The 15,772-nt window shown below is 31.2% G+C and overlaps 1 protein-coding gene across 1 annotated transcript in view; it reads left to right on the top strand.

Annotated features, from left to right (window-relative positions):
- LOC127709446 (uncharacterized) overlaps positions 1-15,772 on the top strand; it is a 36,341-nt gene that overhangs the window by 4,460 nt on the left and 16,109 nt on the right. Inside the window, exons 4-5 of the mRNA XM_052215001.1 lie at positions 5,845-5,892; positions 8,680-8,727. Coding sequence (XP_052070961.1) covers positions 5,845-5,892; positions 8,680-8,727 — 96 coding nt within the window. The remainder of the gene's footprint in view (positions 1-5,844; positions 5,893-8,679; positions 8,728-15,772) is intronic.

A 15,772-nucleotide genomic window follows, 5' to 3' on the forward strand; every position in this document is an offset into this window, starting at 1 on the left:
ATCAGTTGAAAGTATTTTTGTTTAACATGTTGATAATGAAGGCTTAAATGAACTTTTATATCGATAAGCAAATTTTTCTCAAAAAAGAAAATTTTGTTAAAAAACGGTATTAGAAGATAATTCACCTTGCACATATCCGTAAAACATATAGATGGCAATTCTTTTCTTTTAAATGTAAGAGATGATCAGCCATTGCCGGTTAAAAAAGTCAATTCCGATGTCAACTGGTTACATACTTTTCAATGATTCGAAAAAGATATGGCTTCTATTTATATCCATTTGCAATAAGCGAGATAATTGAATACTTCCGGTTTACAAAATGCCACTTCCGATGTCATACGATACCTTATATTAGAATGATTTGACATTTATATTGTTTCTGTATACTTAGGTAATAAGGGAGATTATTTACATAATGTTACATCTAGTTTCATAAATAATTACTTCACTCTGATTCTAAACAAATATATGGTTAGTTGAAACATATGTTATTGTCCAAAAACAATGACAATAAGATCAGACACAAGTTTTACAACATAGAACGTCTTCTCAATTACATACAACTAATAACAAAACAAAATTAAATACATGTGAATAACATCATATACAATATTAAAATGGAGACATAAAATAAAAAAGAATTGAAACGACGTGCATCATCGATTTTTAGTCGCGTTGACCGTAAATTTATTTATCAAAAACCAAGCAGGATGTTTTAATCTGGGAATACATATTCACTCGAAAGGTAAGTTTTTATTTTTAAAGCAATCAAATTGTTGATGTCAACTTATCCTGCTTATAGGATATTATATATAAAATCAAATGAATGATACATTTCTCTTGATAAACTAAAGAATGTCATTCGAAGTCAACGAAACAAGTAAATACACTACAAATGTTTATTTTATTAGCAATAATGTCTATACACTATGAAAAGCGATTGGTCTCTTTAAGATAAATTTGTACTTTGATAAAATTAGCGTGTTTAAGTCTTTATTATACATGCTTTTACCATACATCTGAGTTTTCAAATCAGTAGGTATATTCCTTTTTTAAGTTAAAAAAAAAAGGTATTCCTTTGAGCTGTATAATTTTTACATGAGAAGAAATAATGTTGAGTATTTTCCTATACATATCCACGTTGACACATTGCGTAGGGTTTAATATTTGCATGATACAGATCCATGTTAAGCGCACTGCATTTATTTTTTTAATCTTGCGTGCAAAACATTTAAATATCTATCGCCATATGTGTAATATGTAGGGGGTGACCTGTTTTTATTTATGATATTTCTGTTTAATTTTCAATTTTAACATATTTAAATAGAGATCATTTCTATTACTTATATCGAGAGAATTCCACAGTTTATTACTAGATGGAATAAAATATTCTTGATAAAAGGACAATCTGCTGGAAGTGTGGTATATATTTTTAATATTTCGTAGATTGTAATTGTTTCTTTCTGCCACGGTAAGATATATTAAATCTAATGAGTATTCAGGAACATCCTCATTCATAATTTTGTATAATAGAGTTGATGTTATAACTGCCCGTCTTTTCTTTAACTTTTCCCATCCCGTAAATAAATAAAGTGATTGAGTGCTAGCGTAGCTTGTTAGACCGGTGACAATACGTGCTGATTCTAGTTGTAATCTTTCTGATCTGTCAGAATTCTTTGGTCTACAATTATCACAAACTTAAAAAGAATAACCAAGAACGGGCCTCATAAAAGTCAAACATATTTTTTTCCTAAATATTCCCATTTTTAACCGGAATTTCAAACGTCTACGAATTGTTAAGAAACCTTTTCTATTAAGTTATCTATATGCTTGGTCCACTTGCAGCCACTACTAAAAAAAACCTAAATGCTTGTGACTAGTAACTGTTTCTATCTGAACTCCACTAAAATAAAAAATCAAGTTATGTTTGATACTGATTAACATCATATTAGTTTTATTTGGATTGAATTCAACTAGCCAATCATTTGCCCAGGAATAAAAATTTTGTAAATCAATATTTATCATGCATTGAAGAGTAATTTCATCTGGAGCAGTATGTCCAAAAGATGTATCATTTGCAAACATTATTTTAAACTATCATATCATCTGCAATGTCTTTAATGAAGACTTGAAATAAAAGGGGACACAGTACCGAGCCTTGTGGAACCCCAGCTTTACGATTGGCGAATTCGGAAGTCGCCTCTTTTAATACTACCCTCTGAGTTTTATTAGTCAAGTAACTTTCAAGCCATAATAACAGCCTGCCTTTGATACCATATCTTACTGACTTAAGAAGTAAGACCCTTATCCAGACTCGATCGAATGCCTTGCTAACATCAGCAAATGTTAAACTTGTATAAAATTAATTGTCAAAAGCATACAAGATAAAATGGTACATCTCATTAAGTTAATGAAAATTAGAGCAGCCGGGTATGAAACCAGACTGAAATTTATACAAAAGTTTATTAGAAACTAAAAGATTGAACATATGTTTAAATATTATTTTTTCTAGTAACTTGCTCACGCAAGAAAGAAGTAAAATTGACGGTATTGACTTATCTCCATTTTAGCGTCAATTGACAATTCTACAAAGAAACATTTGTCGATAACTTTTCGGTTTCAGAGGAGTTGCGATAACAGCAAAGTTCACAATTGAGGACATGACCCTGACCTTTGAACTTTGCCTTGGCCTCAATTTTCTGCTTACGGACCAAGAAACACATCTTAAAAGACTCTAGTTCTCAATGACTTCTATTTATGAGTTACACGAACATACCACCCAAGTCAACGACAAATAACAATGGAAAAATCTCAAATTACATATAAACTGACCCCTTCGGTTTACTTTTTTAATAGATCATTCTTAACAAGTAACGAAAAAATTTTTATGAAAAATATTTAAGTTATATATTTTACGGCTTGTACATGTTGTATGTAAAGCAATACAAATGAAAACAGTATAAGAGAAGATAACACTCATATGGAAAAGTGTTCAGTTGAATAGGGTTCCCCAATTATGACTGGGGAATAGAAATATTGTCACTACGGGTCTTCCTCTGACTGGCTGTAAAACCTAGACAAAGTGGGGCTTCTGTTTGGCTGTGCCTGATGTACAAGTACACAGCCACGTCCGGTCAGAATGGAGACGTTAAATCCGATACTTCGCGTAGACAGAGTGCCACGCTCTCTGCACGTTCAGAACCCTTGCAACAACTCTTTGAGGGATCCGTAGGTGGCCTGTTGTAAGACAAAATTTCTGTCCCTATCCTATACACCCTTATTTTTCAAGTGGCAGTCTAAATTACCACGACCTTCATCCCCGACTGCCTCTATAACAGGACCTACATATTGTATTTATTGTTAATTTGTTCTCGTCCTGAAAATGCATGAAATATTTGCCACTGGACTTTAGGCAACCAATAATCAATCAATCAATTAAATAGGGTATATTTCAAAAGCGGAATGATTGTTGGTTATCATATCTTTTCGACATGTTACAAAACAAAAGCTGTTACTAGGAGAAAAACAGCAAAATAAATGTCTGCTGCCATCAAAATACAAAAGAAATATGGCAGATTTACGATATTTGCTTTGTATACATATTAACACTTAGAAAACAACTAGCTTAAGGTCATTATTACCTCTTCAAATTTGCAAATGGGCTGATCCTTAACATTTTGGGATTATGCTCTATGAATAGTTCATAGTTGTTTCACTAATCGTATGTACTCATTAGGTGAAGATATAACACTATGGTTAAATACGTTTCGGATATGAACATTACATACTGAACTAATTAAAAATGGTTAACTTGCATACATAGATACAATTTTCTCTTTAAATGAAAGAAAACGAATGACTACAACTTGCATGGATATGAATAGACCAATTAAAATAGAATGTGAACAGCAATTCCTTGCGAGTGACATTAATATATCACTGGAACCAAAACACTTAATCAGTCAGAAAAACTGTTCTGAAAAATCTATTGAAAGTGAGCTGAACACATTGTGTAGAAACGTCAACAAATCGGATCAATGTAAATTCAATATGTTTGATTTTATAAGCGGATATAAAGACTGTTACGTTACCAGCAAAACTATTACGGTTACGTATCAATGTAGTGGTAAGTGTTTTATGTGCGTTAACAAAGAGTTTGTATACGTACCTGTTTAGAACATTTAAATTAATGTATTTCGATTACCAGTAACAGGTCGCTTTGCTAAAACATATTTGAACTTGTTAATATTATATCCGTGATAAGTTCACTTGCATTTCCAAACTTTTATTATTTTGTAAATATAATCCAACATTAAGATGAAGGATTAGATGTCATAGATTAAACGTTATTTATTTAACTTATCCACAAGTAGTATTTTTAATACAAGTAATGTCAATCATCATTAACAAATCTTATGTTTGTTGATTTTGATTATCCGTATAACTTATTCAATTTTATTAATCTGCCTTGACCTTATCTTCAATATGTACAATTTATAAAATAACGATAACTAATTACTGATATGAAATATTTAAGATAGGGTTACCAGTTAACCCAGTATATATCAATTTTTGCTTTTTTACCAACAGATCGACATGCCCCTAGAACCTGAACGTCACATAATGTCTTGTACGATGTACACTTAAAGAACGTGTAAATACAAGATAACTCGTGTTTTGTTGTTGTTATTTTTCATTATACGACTCATTTATAGGTCTATCAATATAAGCAAATATTAAATGTACACCAGTTACACATGTTTAAAACATTTTCGATGCGTTACTTTCATGCGCACTTTGAAAAGAACAAAAATATACATACAATGCTAATTATGTTGCCAGGTTATTAAATAACGGTTTTCTTACCTTGTCAAAGGGCCTTGTGACGTTCAATCTATGTGGGAATAAGCATTGATTTGATATAATGGGCACCAATAAACTAAAATGAACTGAATTAATAATCATATTTGGAACGTATAATTTTACGATGTTCATCCTTTTCTTTGTGTATATACATGAGACTCCACCTTTTTCTGTTTTTATTTTTATTTTTGCAGAACATAAATTTAAAGTAAACGGAAATACGATGTTGATTTCACCAATACTTTTTTGAATTTCATTTGACAAAACGTCTGTTTCACATAAACAAAGTGTCCATTACAAAAGGGTCATGTAAACAAACCAAAACATCGGATTTTGGAAACAACACCGGTTTTAAAACCCTAGGGATGTCTTTGACGTTCGGCCGTGAAAGACATAGAATATTCAACTTCCCTTATTATAAAATCAAGAAAATAGTTTAACTAAGATTATTTTTACATGATATACTCCTTTGTCCGTCGAACCTGAAACTTAGATGACACACACTAGATATCTACCACAGAAAATCATTTAAAGCACAATAACAAAAATTAATGTAGCCAAGGTCGAATCAACCTTATTCGGGTCATAACGGAACTCTTTATTTAGTGTAACGGTAACGTCCCAGATTTTGAGCAGAGAAGCCAATATTTTAGCTAAGTAGCTCCAGCTTTTACCTATAACATCCGAATGAGCATATTTCCCTCCTCCATTGTAGTCCATGCGTTCTTTACATATTAACAATTAAAAAACAGCCTCTATGAAGTGTTAAAAATGTGTGTTTTTAATCTTTATTAAATGAATTTCATGGTTGATTCATTTTAAAAAATCGAGACAATGTATTGTTGATTTTCTTCAGTTCAGTTTGAAATATAAACGATATTTCACACTTAAACCAAATTGTTATAAAAGGTTAGATTTTGATTTTAAAAAATACTGATTTATTTGTATGTTTCTATCTTTGTTTCATTTCTTTATTGGCAGATATACCAACAGGATCTAAGGAGCCATCTACCCAAAATTATGTTTCAGGTACAAATATACTATGTAACACATTTGATCTTTCACATTTACGATGACAATCCTCAAAATGATAGAATAAAATACAAAAATACAAAAATAAAAATATTCTAAGACATTAGACGTTAATACAAGTACACTCCAAAGTTGAGAATGCCTCTTACGTGTATTCTAACACAGTTCGTCGGCTTTACAGTCTGAATAGGTATATCACAGTTAAAATACCCTAATCCATTCCCATAAAAAAAAACAAAAACAGAATGTATGGATATAATGTAATACATATCATATTTTTTGTCAAATGACGATTTCTTACATGGTACTCTAATTACGTTCAGTCCCTTCGAGTACTCTTTGAATTATTATAAAGTAGTAATAACATTACTCGTGTTGTAGTGTTTTTAATACTTACAGACGTTTATAGTTATATAGTTGCAAATAATGTTATGGATACTCTACCCTGTAATACAATTATTTGAATTCTATAAAATGAACATTTTATTAGATCTTCGAATATCTAAAACGATAGTTTTATACCGTATTCCGCTTTTTCGATAAGAAAACATTCAACTGAAACAGCAAAAAAAAAAACAACACATTAAGTAGCTTGAAAGCATGAAGAAATAAATAAAATGTGACCTCGCTGGAAGGGTTGATTACAAAGGGAAAATTCTAGCAGAATAAAATATTTCTTTCATTATTCCTTTGAGAACATTAAGGCTTTACGTTAAGCAATCCAAAAAAATACTTTCATCTATATATTTATAACTTGCTTCATATCGAAATATCTATTTTTGAAAATTATGCATACCGTAAGCATTAAATTTATCTCAAAAGTAGTAGAGTTGTCAATCTTTCGGAGCGCCACCTAGTGAATGGAATGCGTATGATATGCCTTTTGAACAAAAAAGGTTTTAACTAAAGAGCTTGTAGGATGGAAATAAATTACAAAACATCTGTTTGGTTGTCTTAAGCTATGTTTTACTACTACAGGATTATATGAATGTGTTCTAATTGACCCCCAGTCTTCCTTAAAACTTGGAATGTATAGAATTATGATGTTTATGTGTTTGTTACCGACGTCATGGAAAACAAGGGAGCTCGCTAGGACGATCTGATGAAGTTAGTACAAAAAGATGATTTTATTCTTTTTATCATCAATTAGTTTTAAAATAAGTTACTTGGAGGAGGAGTATATTATGAAATGACATGCAGTAGTTAAAAAATCTTTCACGCGTGCAAAATGTTGCGATAGTTGTTCGGTTGTATGTTTGATGCTGCGTTCATTTCCTGTATTATAGGGTAATCACAATCTACTAAACTTATCTACAACTAGCTAAATCTGTAGCTTTTGTTTTATAAAATTGATTTAATTTTCATTTATTAATCTTATGTTTGTTGATTTGATTATGTTCAAAGAGACCGACATACACCCTAGTGACTGACTAACTAAACCACGTAAACGTTTCGGACGATGTACACTCAAAGTCCGTTTCAATGCAACATAACGGGTGTTTCGTTATTGCTATTGTACATTATACAATTGATGCATAGGTCTTACAATAGAAGCAAATATTTAATGTGCATACCTTTGCACATGTTTAAAACAGTTTCGATAAGTTACTTTCATGTGCAATTTGAACAAAACAAAAGTGTACAAACAATGTTAAATTTGTTTGCAAGTTATATAACGAAGTGTCTACCTTGTTCACAAATAAAGGGGTTTTGTGACAATAAATCTATTGAAAAATATACATGGATATATATACTTAATATTCCTAGTCGGAAGTTTCAAGCCTTCGCTTTATTGTCCTTCGGCTAGGCAAAATAATAATCTGACACTTATCGACAAGCAGAAAAACAACATCACGGAAATTTTATATTATAATGTTGTTGCACTCTTTTATGCACACCAATGAACTATAATAACCTGAAGGAATAATCATTTTTGGAAAGTATTACTATAAGATGTTAATCCGTTTCCTTCGTGTATATAAAGAAATTCTACCTTTTTTTCTTGATGTTAAGCAGAACAAAATTGTCAACGGAAATATGATGTTGTTTTCACAAATGTTTTCGTAAACTTTTATTTTGATAAAACGTCTATTTTTAAAACATACACAGCGTTCAATACGAAAGGTTTATGTGATTAAACTAAACATCGGAATCTGGAAACAACACCGGATCTTAAAACCTTGGATTTTTTGGATGTTCGGTCGTAAAAAGACATCATAGAATATTCAACTTCCCTTATTCTAAAGTAAGAAAAATCGTTAAAGTAAGTTTATATATACATAATGTATTCATGCAAATCTGTAACGTTATTGATACAAACCACGATGTTAACTACAGGAATCCAAATAAACCGCAGTAATCCAAGCTTATTTGATTCATAACGGACCTCTTCCTTTGTTATTAGGCAACAGTCCGATTATTCGAGCCGAGAAGCCAATATTTGACCTTCGAAGCTCAAATACTAGCCTACATTATCTGAAATATCATGAATACTAGCATATATGATCTGAAATAGCATATTATATCACCTCCATGGAAGTTAATGCGTTCTTTACATTTTGACAACCAAATAGAGCATCTGTGGCGTGTTATCAATGTGTTTTGTAAATGAATCTTTATTAAAAAATAATCAAACCTGATTAGTTGTAAAAAAACAAAAGCCTATTGGGGTGTTTCCTTATCATTCTGCAGTATAAACGAACTTTTACAGTTGCGCTGTACTACGCATTTATTTTTATTTCATGTGTATTCATTCATTTATTTGTTTTGTTTCTTTATTGGCAGACATATCAACAGGATTTGTAATGTCACCTACCCCGAATAATGTTTCAGGTAATAGTTACACTTTTGATCTTTCATAATTACAATGACAGTCCCCAAATTGATGAAATATAAACAAAAAGAAAAAATCGAAAATATTCTTAGACATTAGACGTGCAAGAAAACTGCGAATGCCTTTAACATTTAATCTTATACAGTGTTTCGACTTGACAGTCTGAATAGGTTTAAAACGGTTTATATCACTTTCTTGCTAGCAAATAACGTGTTTTTACTTCATTCATCTAGGGTACTCTTCGATTTACTATAAAGTAGTAATTTAATTACCCGTGTTGTAGTGTTTTCTATACTTACGGACATTTATAGCTATTCAGTTGCAAACTAATGCTTTGAATACTTTTCCTTGTAACACAATTATCTGAAAACTGTTAAATGAAACAAAAAGCTTGTCTGGAGTGTTAGACAATTTTATTAGACCTTCAAAACCTTAAACGATATATTGAGTTGTTTAAATGATATTTTACATGCCGTTTGAAAAAAAACCAAGTTTCAACTACAAATCTTGTAAATATGAAAATTTATTACATATCACATCGTACTGTCCGCGATTTAAAATTTTATTAGGAAGTAGTCAAACTTAAAATCGTAGAAATTGCCAATAAGGATGTTGAAACATCTGTTAGTCGATTCGAGAATAGGGAATGGAAACGGGGTATGTGTCACAGAGACAACAACCCGACCAAAGAACAGTCTAGCAACTGAAAATAAAAACTCGAATGCGGAATCAAAGTGCAATTAACATGTTCTTGGATTAATTTGCACTTCTCATGAGTGCAAATTGGAACCACACTTTTTTTAACGGTAGAATCATCAAATTTTGCAATAATTTACCTCTGGGGATAGGTAAAACAATACAAAAAGTCTTTTGGTGTGACTCTCCTGGTTCGGCAACTGGAGTGAAAACTGTGACAAAATCCTGTAGGATACTATTTTCTCCCATAGGATTTTATGAAATCCTAGAGGATAAAGTCATAAACCCGTAGGACATTTTTAATATATCTTATAGGAAAATTTATCTCCTATGGGATAAAATTAATATCCTACGGGATTTAAAATCCTGTAGGATTTAAAAAAAAAGTGTTAAATCCGATGGTTTTTTTTTTATCCTATAGGATTATTATAAACGACTTTTTCTCAGAAACAAATGTCCCTTAGGGATATTTTTTCTCCTAAGGGATTTATTTTGTCCTGTGGGATGTTTTTTCTCCTACCGGATTTTTTTTCTCTCCCTTAGGATAAATTTTGTCCTGTAGGATACTTTGTTCTCCCTTAGGATAAATTCTGTCCTATATGATTATTTTTTTCTCCTATAGGATAAAATTTGGATACGTTTTGTCATCTAAGATTGTTTTGTCAGTTTTGTTGGTATTTTACAAACGTTTGCAATACTGTAACGATTGTCAATGCAAATAATTTGTGTGGTCCAGACTAAGGAGCATCACAAATCAATAGGAAAGATATTAAGACAATAACAACAGTTTAGTTTGTATTGTTGGATTGCAGTCTCATATTTATCACAGCGATTCCGAAATGATTTACTTGTATCAAATCATTATTTTTGCATTCTAATTGGTGAATCGTACTAAACAAAATGAATGACATTTCAATATCATATAAAGTTGTCGATAATGCAATATATCCAATGGTTATTTTCGGTAATTTCCGTTTCATGTCTGGATTTCTTTTCATTGATATTTGCTGAACGTTAAGTGGCAAATATTTCATGCATGTTATTGACGACCTTGGAATTTTAAAGACCAGATCATACGAAAACAGTTAAGGAAATCTCCTCCAACAATTAAAAATTTAAACAGATTGTAACACAACTTCTAATCAAACAGACCTAGATGCATAGGGTCCTTGAGAATATTCAGATAAATGTTCATTTTGGTTTTGATTATGTTTTTTGCCTGCACTACGTGACATGCAAATGCAAAAAGTAATAAATGTTCTCTGTCCAGTCGGATTGACTAATACATTTTGTTTTGTTTGTTTGTCTTAATTCAAAACTGTGCCTGTTAACTTCAATGAACAAAATCGTATTGAAAAGGCCTATAAAATGTAATATATTTATGAAGGTTTAAGTGGCTATAGATGAGATATTTTGGCAAGATTGACAATCGTTCTTAAATTGAAATACACTGTATTACATGAAAATAAACACTTTTATTTTAGTCTTCCGTCATTTCCTTCACATGTCTTAACTAAGAAATCACCCTTTGAAAATTTATTCTTACATGTCTTAGTTCCATAATAAATTGACATAATCTTATATGATAGACCGTGAACAGTTAAATAGATCTAAGAACGAAAGAAAAAAATCTAAAAAAGAAATAGATATTACTGTTCATCCATGTAGTGGTTTTCAAAGAGATAACTGAAAAAAGGCCGTTAAAGTTCCCATAATTATCGAAACATATACATGGAAATATTGCTTTATAGCATTGTGCAATATCTTGCCTTTGTATAATGTTTACAAGGAATTATTTGTGAAGTTGTTAGATAAAGTTGTTTGTTTTACGTCCTGTGGCAAATATTTTATGCATGTTCATAACGAGAACACATTAATTATAAATACAATAGGTAGGCCCTTTAGAGCAAAATTAAAAGGTCGACTGTGAGGATGGACATAAAACTTGGAATGCCACTGAAAAATGAGGGTATATTGGATAAAAACAGAAATTTAGCCTTGCAACAGCTGGCCACACACGGATCCCTCAAATAATTGCTGCAAGAGTACATAATGTACAGAAAGCGTGCATGCATGAAATCTACTCTGAAATCGACCATCGATATTCAAGTGAAGTTTTCAATGATATCAACTGGTTAATAAATACTTTTTGCTGGCTTAAATAAACGAGAGAGTTCTATTGCACTTTAGTTTTTTGGTATGATATTCTATTTTCTGACAGCTTCGGATTTCTCGTGGTAATGTTTCTGCCTCTAGTGCGGGAGGTCGTGGGTTCGAACCCCGGCCTGGTCAATCCAAAGACGTCAAAATGTGTACTTGATGTTCCTCCGCTAAGCCAGTGGCATTAATGATTATAAACAAAGATCCACGTTCATCATCTACTCTACCGTTAATATATAGTGAAATTTCTTGTACTGATTTTTATTTCATGTACCTGTTTTGATTTCCACTGATAGAGATTAAAAAATGGGATGGTTAAACTTTTCATCCACACAAAATATTGCTGTGCCTGTTGGGATATCTTCAATGATAGGTAATATTAAATTAGCTCCTTACTTTATTTATACATGGGGCGGTTTTTAGCTTGATATTTTGTATAGGGATCTCTATATTATAAAATACTGCATGTTGACTCTAATTATATATAAATGTCTTGATTGTCTGTCGGTCGTTGGGTTGTTGTCTCATCAATATTTCCCCTTATACCCTTTTATTCGAACCCAAAGGGTTGACTTGAGTATAGAAATATTGTCCTCTCTTGACTTTTCCTGCTCGACAGTAAACCTTGCTGAAAAGTTACGTCCGTTTGGAATAAGATTGATCTTTGGCAAGGATAAAAGTCACTAAAATAAAGTTAAACCATGATTAAAACCTTACGGTAAGCTATTACGACCCCAACCTACCCCTTTTTTCAACGGTAGATAAATGCCCCCAAAGTTCAGATGAAGCTGATGTAAGCAAAGTCTGGATTTGTACTCTAATACCGTCAGATTATCGATATAACCGGAGATAATCAATCAAAGGCACTTTAAATGTTTGAAATTATGGTATTTCACTTGCCTGTTTTTCCCGATCCTATTTAAGACCCCCTGCTTCTAAGTGCTACATGTGTTATTAGTCATGCACGATTAACTTTTGCTAAATAAGTTGTCTACGCTGGGTTAATTAGCGGTACGTCTAGATACCGCTCAGGACCTCCTGAGTGCACTCAGGACATAAAAAATGCACCCAGGACATTTAAAGATGTTTTAGTGAGCGTTAAGGATATGCATTCGATAGGTAATTTAATTTTTGATCTTATATTTTTTGTTTTGATAAAATCAATTCAATATTTGAGAAGTTATTTAAGTTTTTATCGGCACGAGCCGTTATTTGGGACATGTCATGCACGACAGATGATCATATTCAATACAAATTATCGTGTTGATTAGGTCGTTTGATCTTTAATAATTAGGAGTGTCACTGTGATTAGCGATCGTAATAAACACATACAAGTAAACTTGGTAAACCATTAAAAAGGGTTCCTTTGAAAAGTAATAAACATATATTGTTTTTGCAAAAATGTTCAATAAACTTTTCGTTTTGTTTGTAATAATTGAAGCCAATTGAGAAATCTTCACAAAGTCGAAAAATTTTCCATTCAATTTATTTCATTTGAAAAGATTAAAAAAATATAGATCGAATTCATTATAAAATGTGGCTTCCTTGAAGATCAGAACCCCGTTTTAACAGCGTTTGTCTACTGTTGCCTATTGCCGAACATTCTAAAACATAATGAAACTTGTCGCCAATATCACCGGAATTACATAAAGTACAAATTAAATGTTCTCTGATTATTTTGCCATCTACCAGTTTCAATAGAAATGTTTGTGTTCAAAGTTCTAAATCTACAAAAAGAATCACTATTTTGTTATATAGAATATCAAAATAGGCTCAATGGTTTACTTTTATAAATTGTAACTTGGATGGAGAGTTGTCTCATTGGCACCCATACCACATCTTCCTATATCTATTCGCAAGTTAGACAGTTTTTTGTATAGTCTTTAATCGTTTTTTTCGCCTATATTTCTTGAAACTCCTGATAGAGTTGAACATTATTAATAGGCAGCTTACATAAGCAAATTTTATTTAAAAACAAAAATATTGCGCCATTAAAACTCATTCTTGTCCAGTAAAACATTTCTTGTACGAGTGGAATTCTGAAATATTTCAAAGTTCATTAAGTAAGATTTATTCCCCCATTTAAAATTAACTCGTTATTGTCCAGTAATAAATTCATCGAATGAGTTTGAAAAGGGAAATAAAATTTGAAGAAGTAATTTCTCATAATTTTCATGAAGCAAGATTTGGTTTTGTATCGACGACCCGTTTTGATCTGTACATGTATTTGTTGCTGTACTTATCAAAATACGATTTTCATATGATCAAATTAAATCTCGTATAATGAAATTTTATTTCTTATCAAAATTGTTCTTGTCCAGGGCTGATATGCATACAACCACTTAAGTAAAGATTTCCAATTGTAGTACTAATTCATCGTAGGACATGTACAAAGATCCGCCCGTTCGGAACAAACCTTAACGTAAGTATATTAACTTTATGCATACGGGCCCAGTATTACAAGTCTTGAAGGAATTAAAATAAATTCTGAAAAATGAGTTTATCTCCGTTTTCCTCTCAGTTTCTGTAATTCATCATATTTGGGTATTTTTCTAATAGTCAATTTTTTTTTCGTAAAACATGTTTGTATAACACTCCGTGCGTGCAGTGTAATACGAGAAGCATGTCTTCATGCAAGATATATATAACAGGCCAAGATCTTATAAGAAACTGTATAAAAATGCATTGAAAGGGAGTTTTTATTTTTTTTTCTTCATAATCGTAAAAATGCACAACGCATAATGTAAATCTAATAACATGAAACAATTCCGAAACAACTTAGATATCTTGAAAGGGGATTTCTTGACAAGTTAAGATATGTATCGAAGTCAAAATACAGTATTTAAGGTGCATCTTCTAATTTTTTTCTTTAATCTTTACTAATTCTATACAAATAATAAATTATAACTACCCGATATTTCTCAACCATATAATAATGAGACTTTTAAATGCAAAAACGTGTATCAGAGTAGAAATATTTCTTTTATACGGAAAAAATTTGTCTATATCAGACAAACTGTTTTTAGCGAGATATTAATGGTGCCTGACTATATGCAGCTAGATAACCAGGAAAAATTAACATTTCTAATGGTGAACCATCCAAGGAAAATAGCTAAATACTTAGCAGCGTCACTTTTCCGTAGAAAACAAACAGTTTACTCTCGTTAACATTCTTAAACTTTTTCACAAACTTTAGAAGAATAATATATGAACTTTTCCAAAAGCTAATTCTTAATTTATAATTATCTGTATTTAAATTTAAATTGAAAATTAACACGTGACATTGGAACATTTATATTGAATGGAAAGTAAAAGGTGACTTATTGGTCCATTGGGCCGGGTGTATTATATATGTAATTATATTCTATACAAATTTATATATTTATGTTGATTTACCCATGACACTATAATAAACAATTTACTTACAATTTACTTACTTATACATGAATTACATATATGATGCGGGAAAAGCCACACATATTTGATATTATGAGGCTAAAAGTCACAAATATGTTAGAAAATATCATCCAATTGTACACGTTTGGAAAAAGTTTTAAATATTAAACATCTCCATATTTTTATTTGTATTTAATCTCAATTACCAGATTAAAATTTTCGAATCTACTTAAACATTGCAGGTGTACGCTTACAACCATGTGTATATACCCAGAAACTGTTAGGTGTGAAAATTAAATAGATGTACAAATTTGTGTCAATTTTATGAGGGTCTGTATGGGGGTCCTTCAACACTGTATTCTTTTATTTTTTCAGTCTTTTTCTTTATTCTTTATATATAAGCACTTTATCATTCTCTATTCGTTATTTTTTTTTCGTTTTTTTCTGTATTCAATATTTATTTGCCTTTATTCGGCACTTTTTATCCATTATTCTCTATTCTGTAAACCCCATCCAGACCCTCTTGTTTAATGAACCGTAAGAAAAAAAACCCATCTTGAATGTCGCATTAGCTTGAATTTACCTCTACACCAACCAAAGGTGATCTTTATAATCTTTTGTTGTAAATAACAGAGTGTCAGCTAAGCTGAGACAAGTGAAATGATAACAAGACCGTCATTTTTTACAGGAACTTATTTTTACCAAAAATTATTTTGTTTGACTAAATATCTTTAAAAAAAAGAACGACTCCGCATAGCAGTGTATAGAAATACCGCAAAGGACTTAGTCTTC

Source organism: Mytilus californianus, unplaced genomic scaffold (genome assembly GCF_021869535.1).
Source record: "Mytilus californianus isolate M0D057914Y unplaced genomic scaffold, xbMytCali1.0.p SCAF_7, whole genome shotgun sequence".
Taxonomy (NCBI): Eukaryota; Metazoa; Mollusca; class Bivalvia; order Mytilida; family Mytilidae; genus Mytilus; species Mytilus californianus.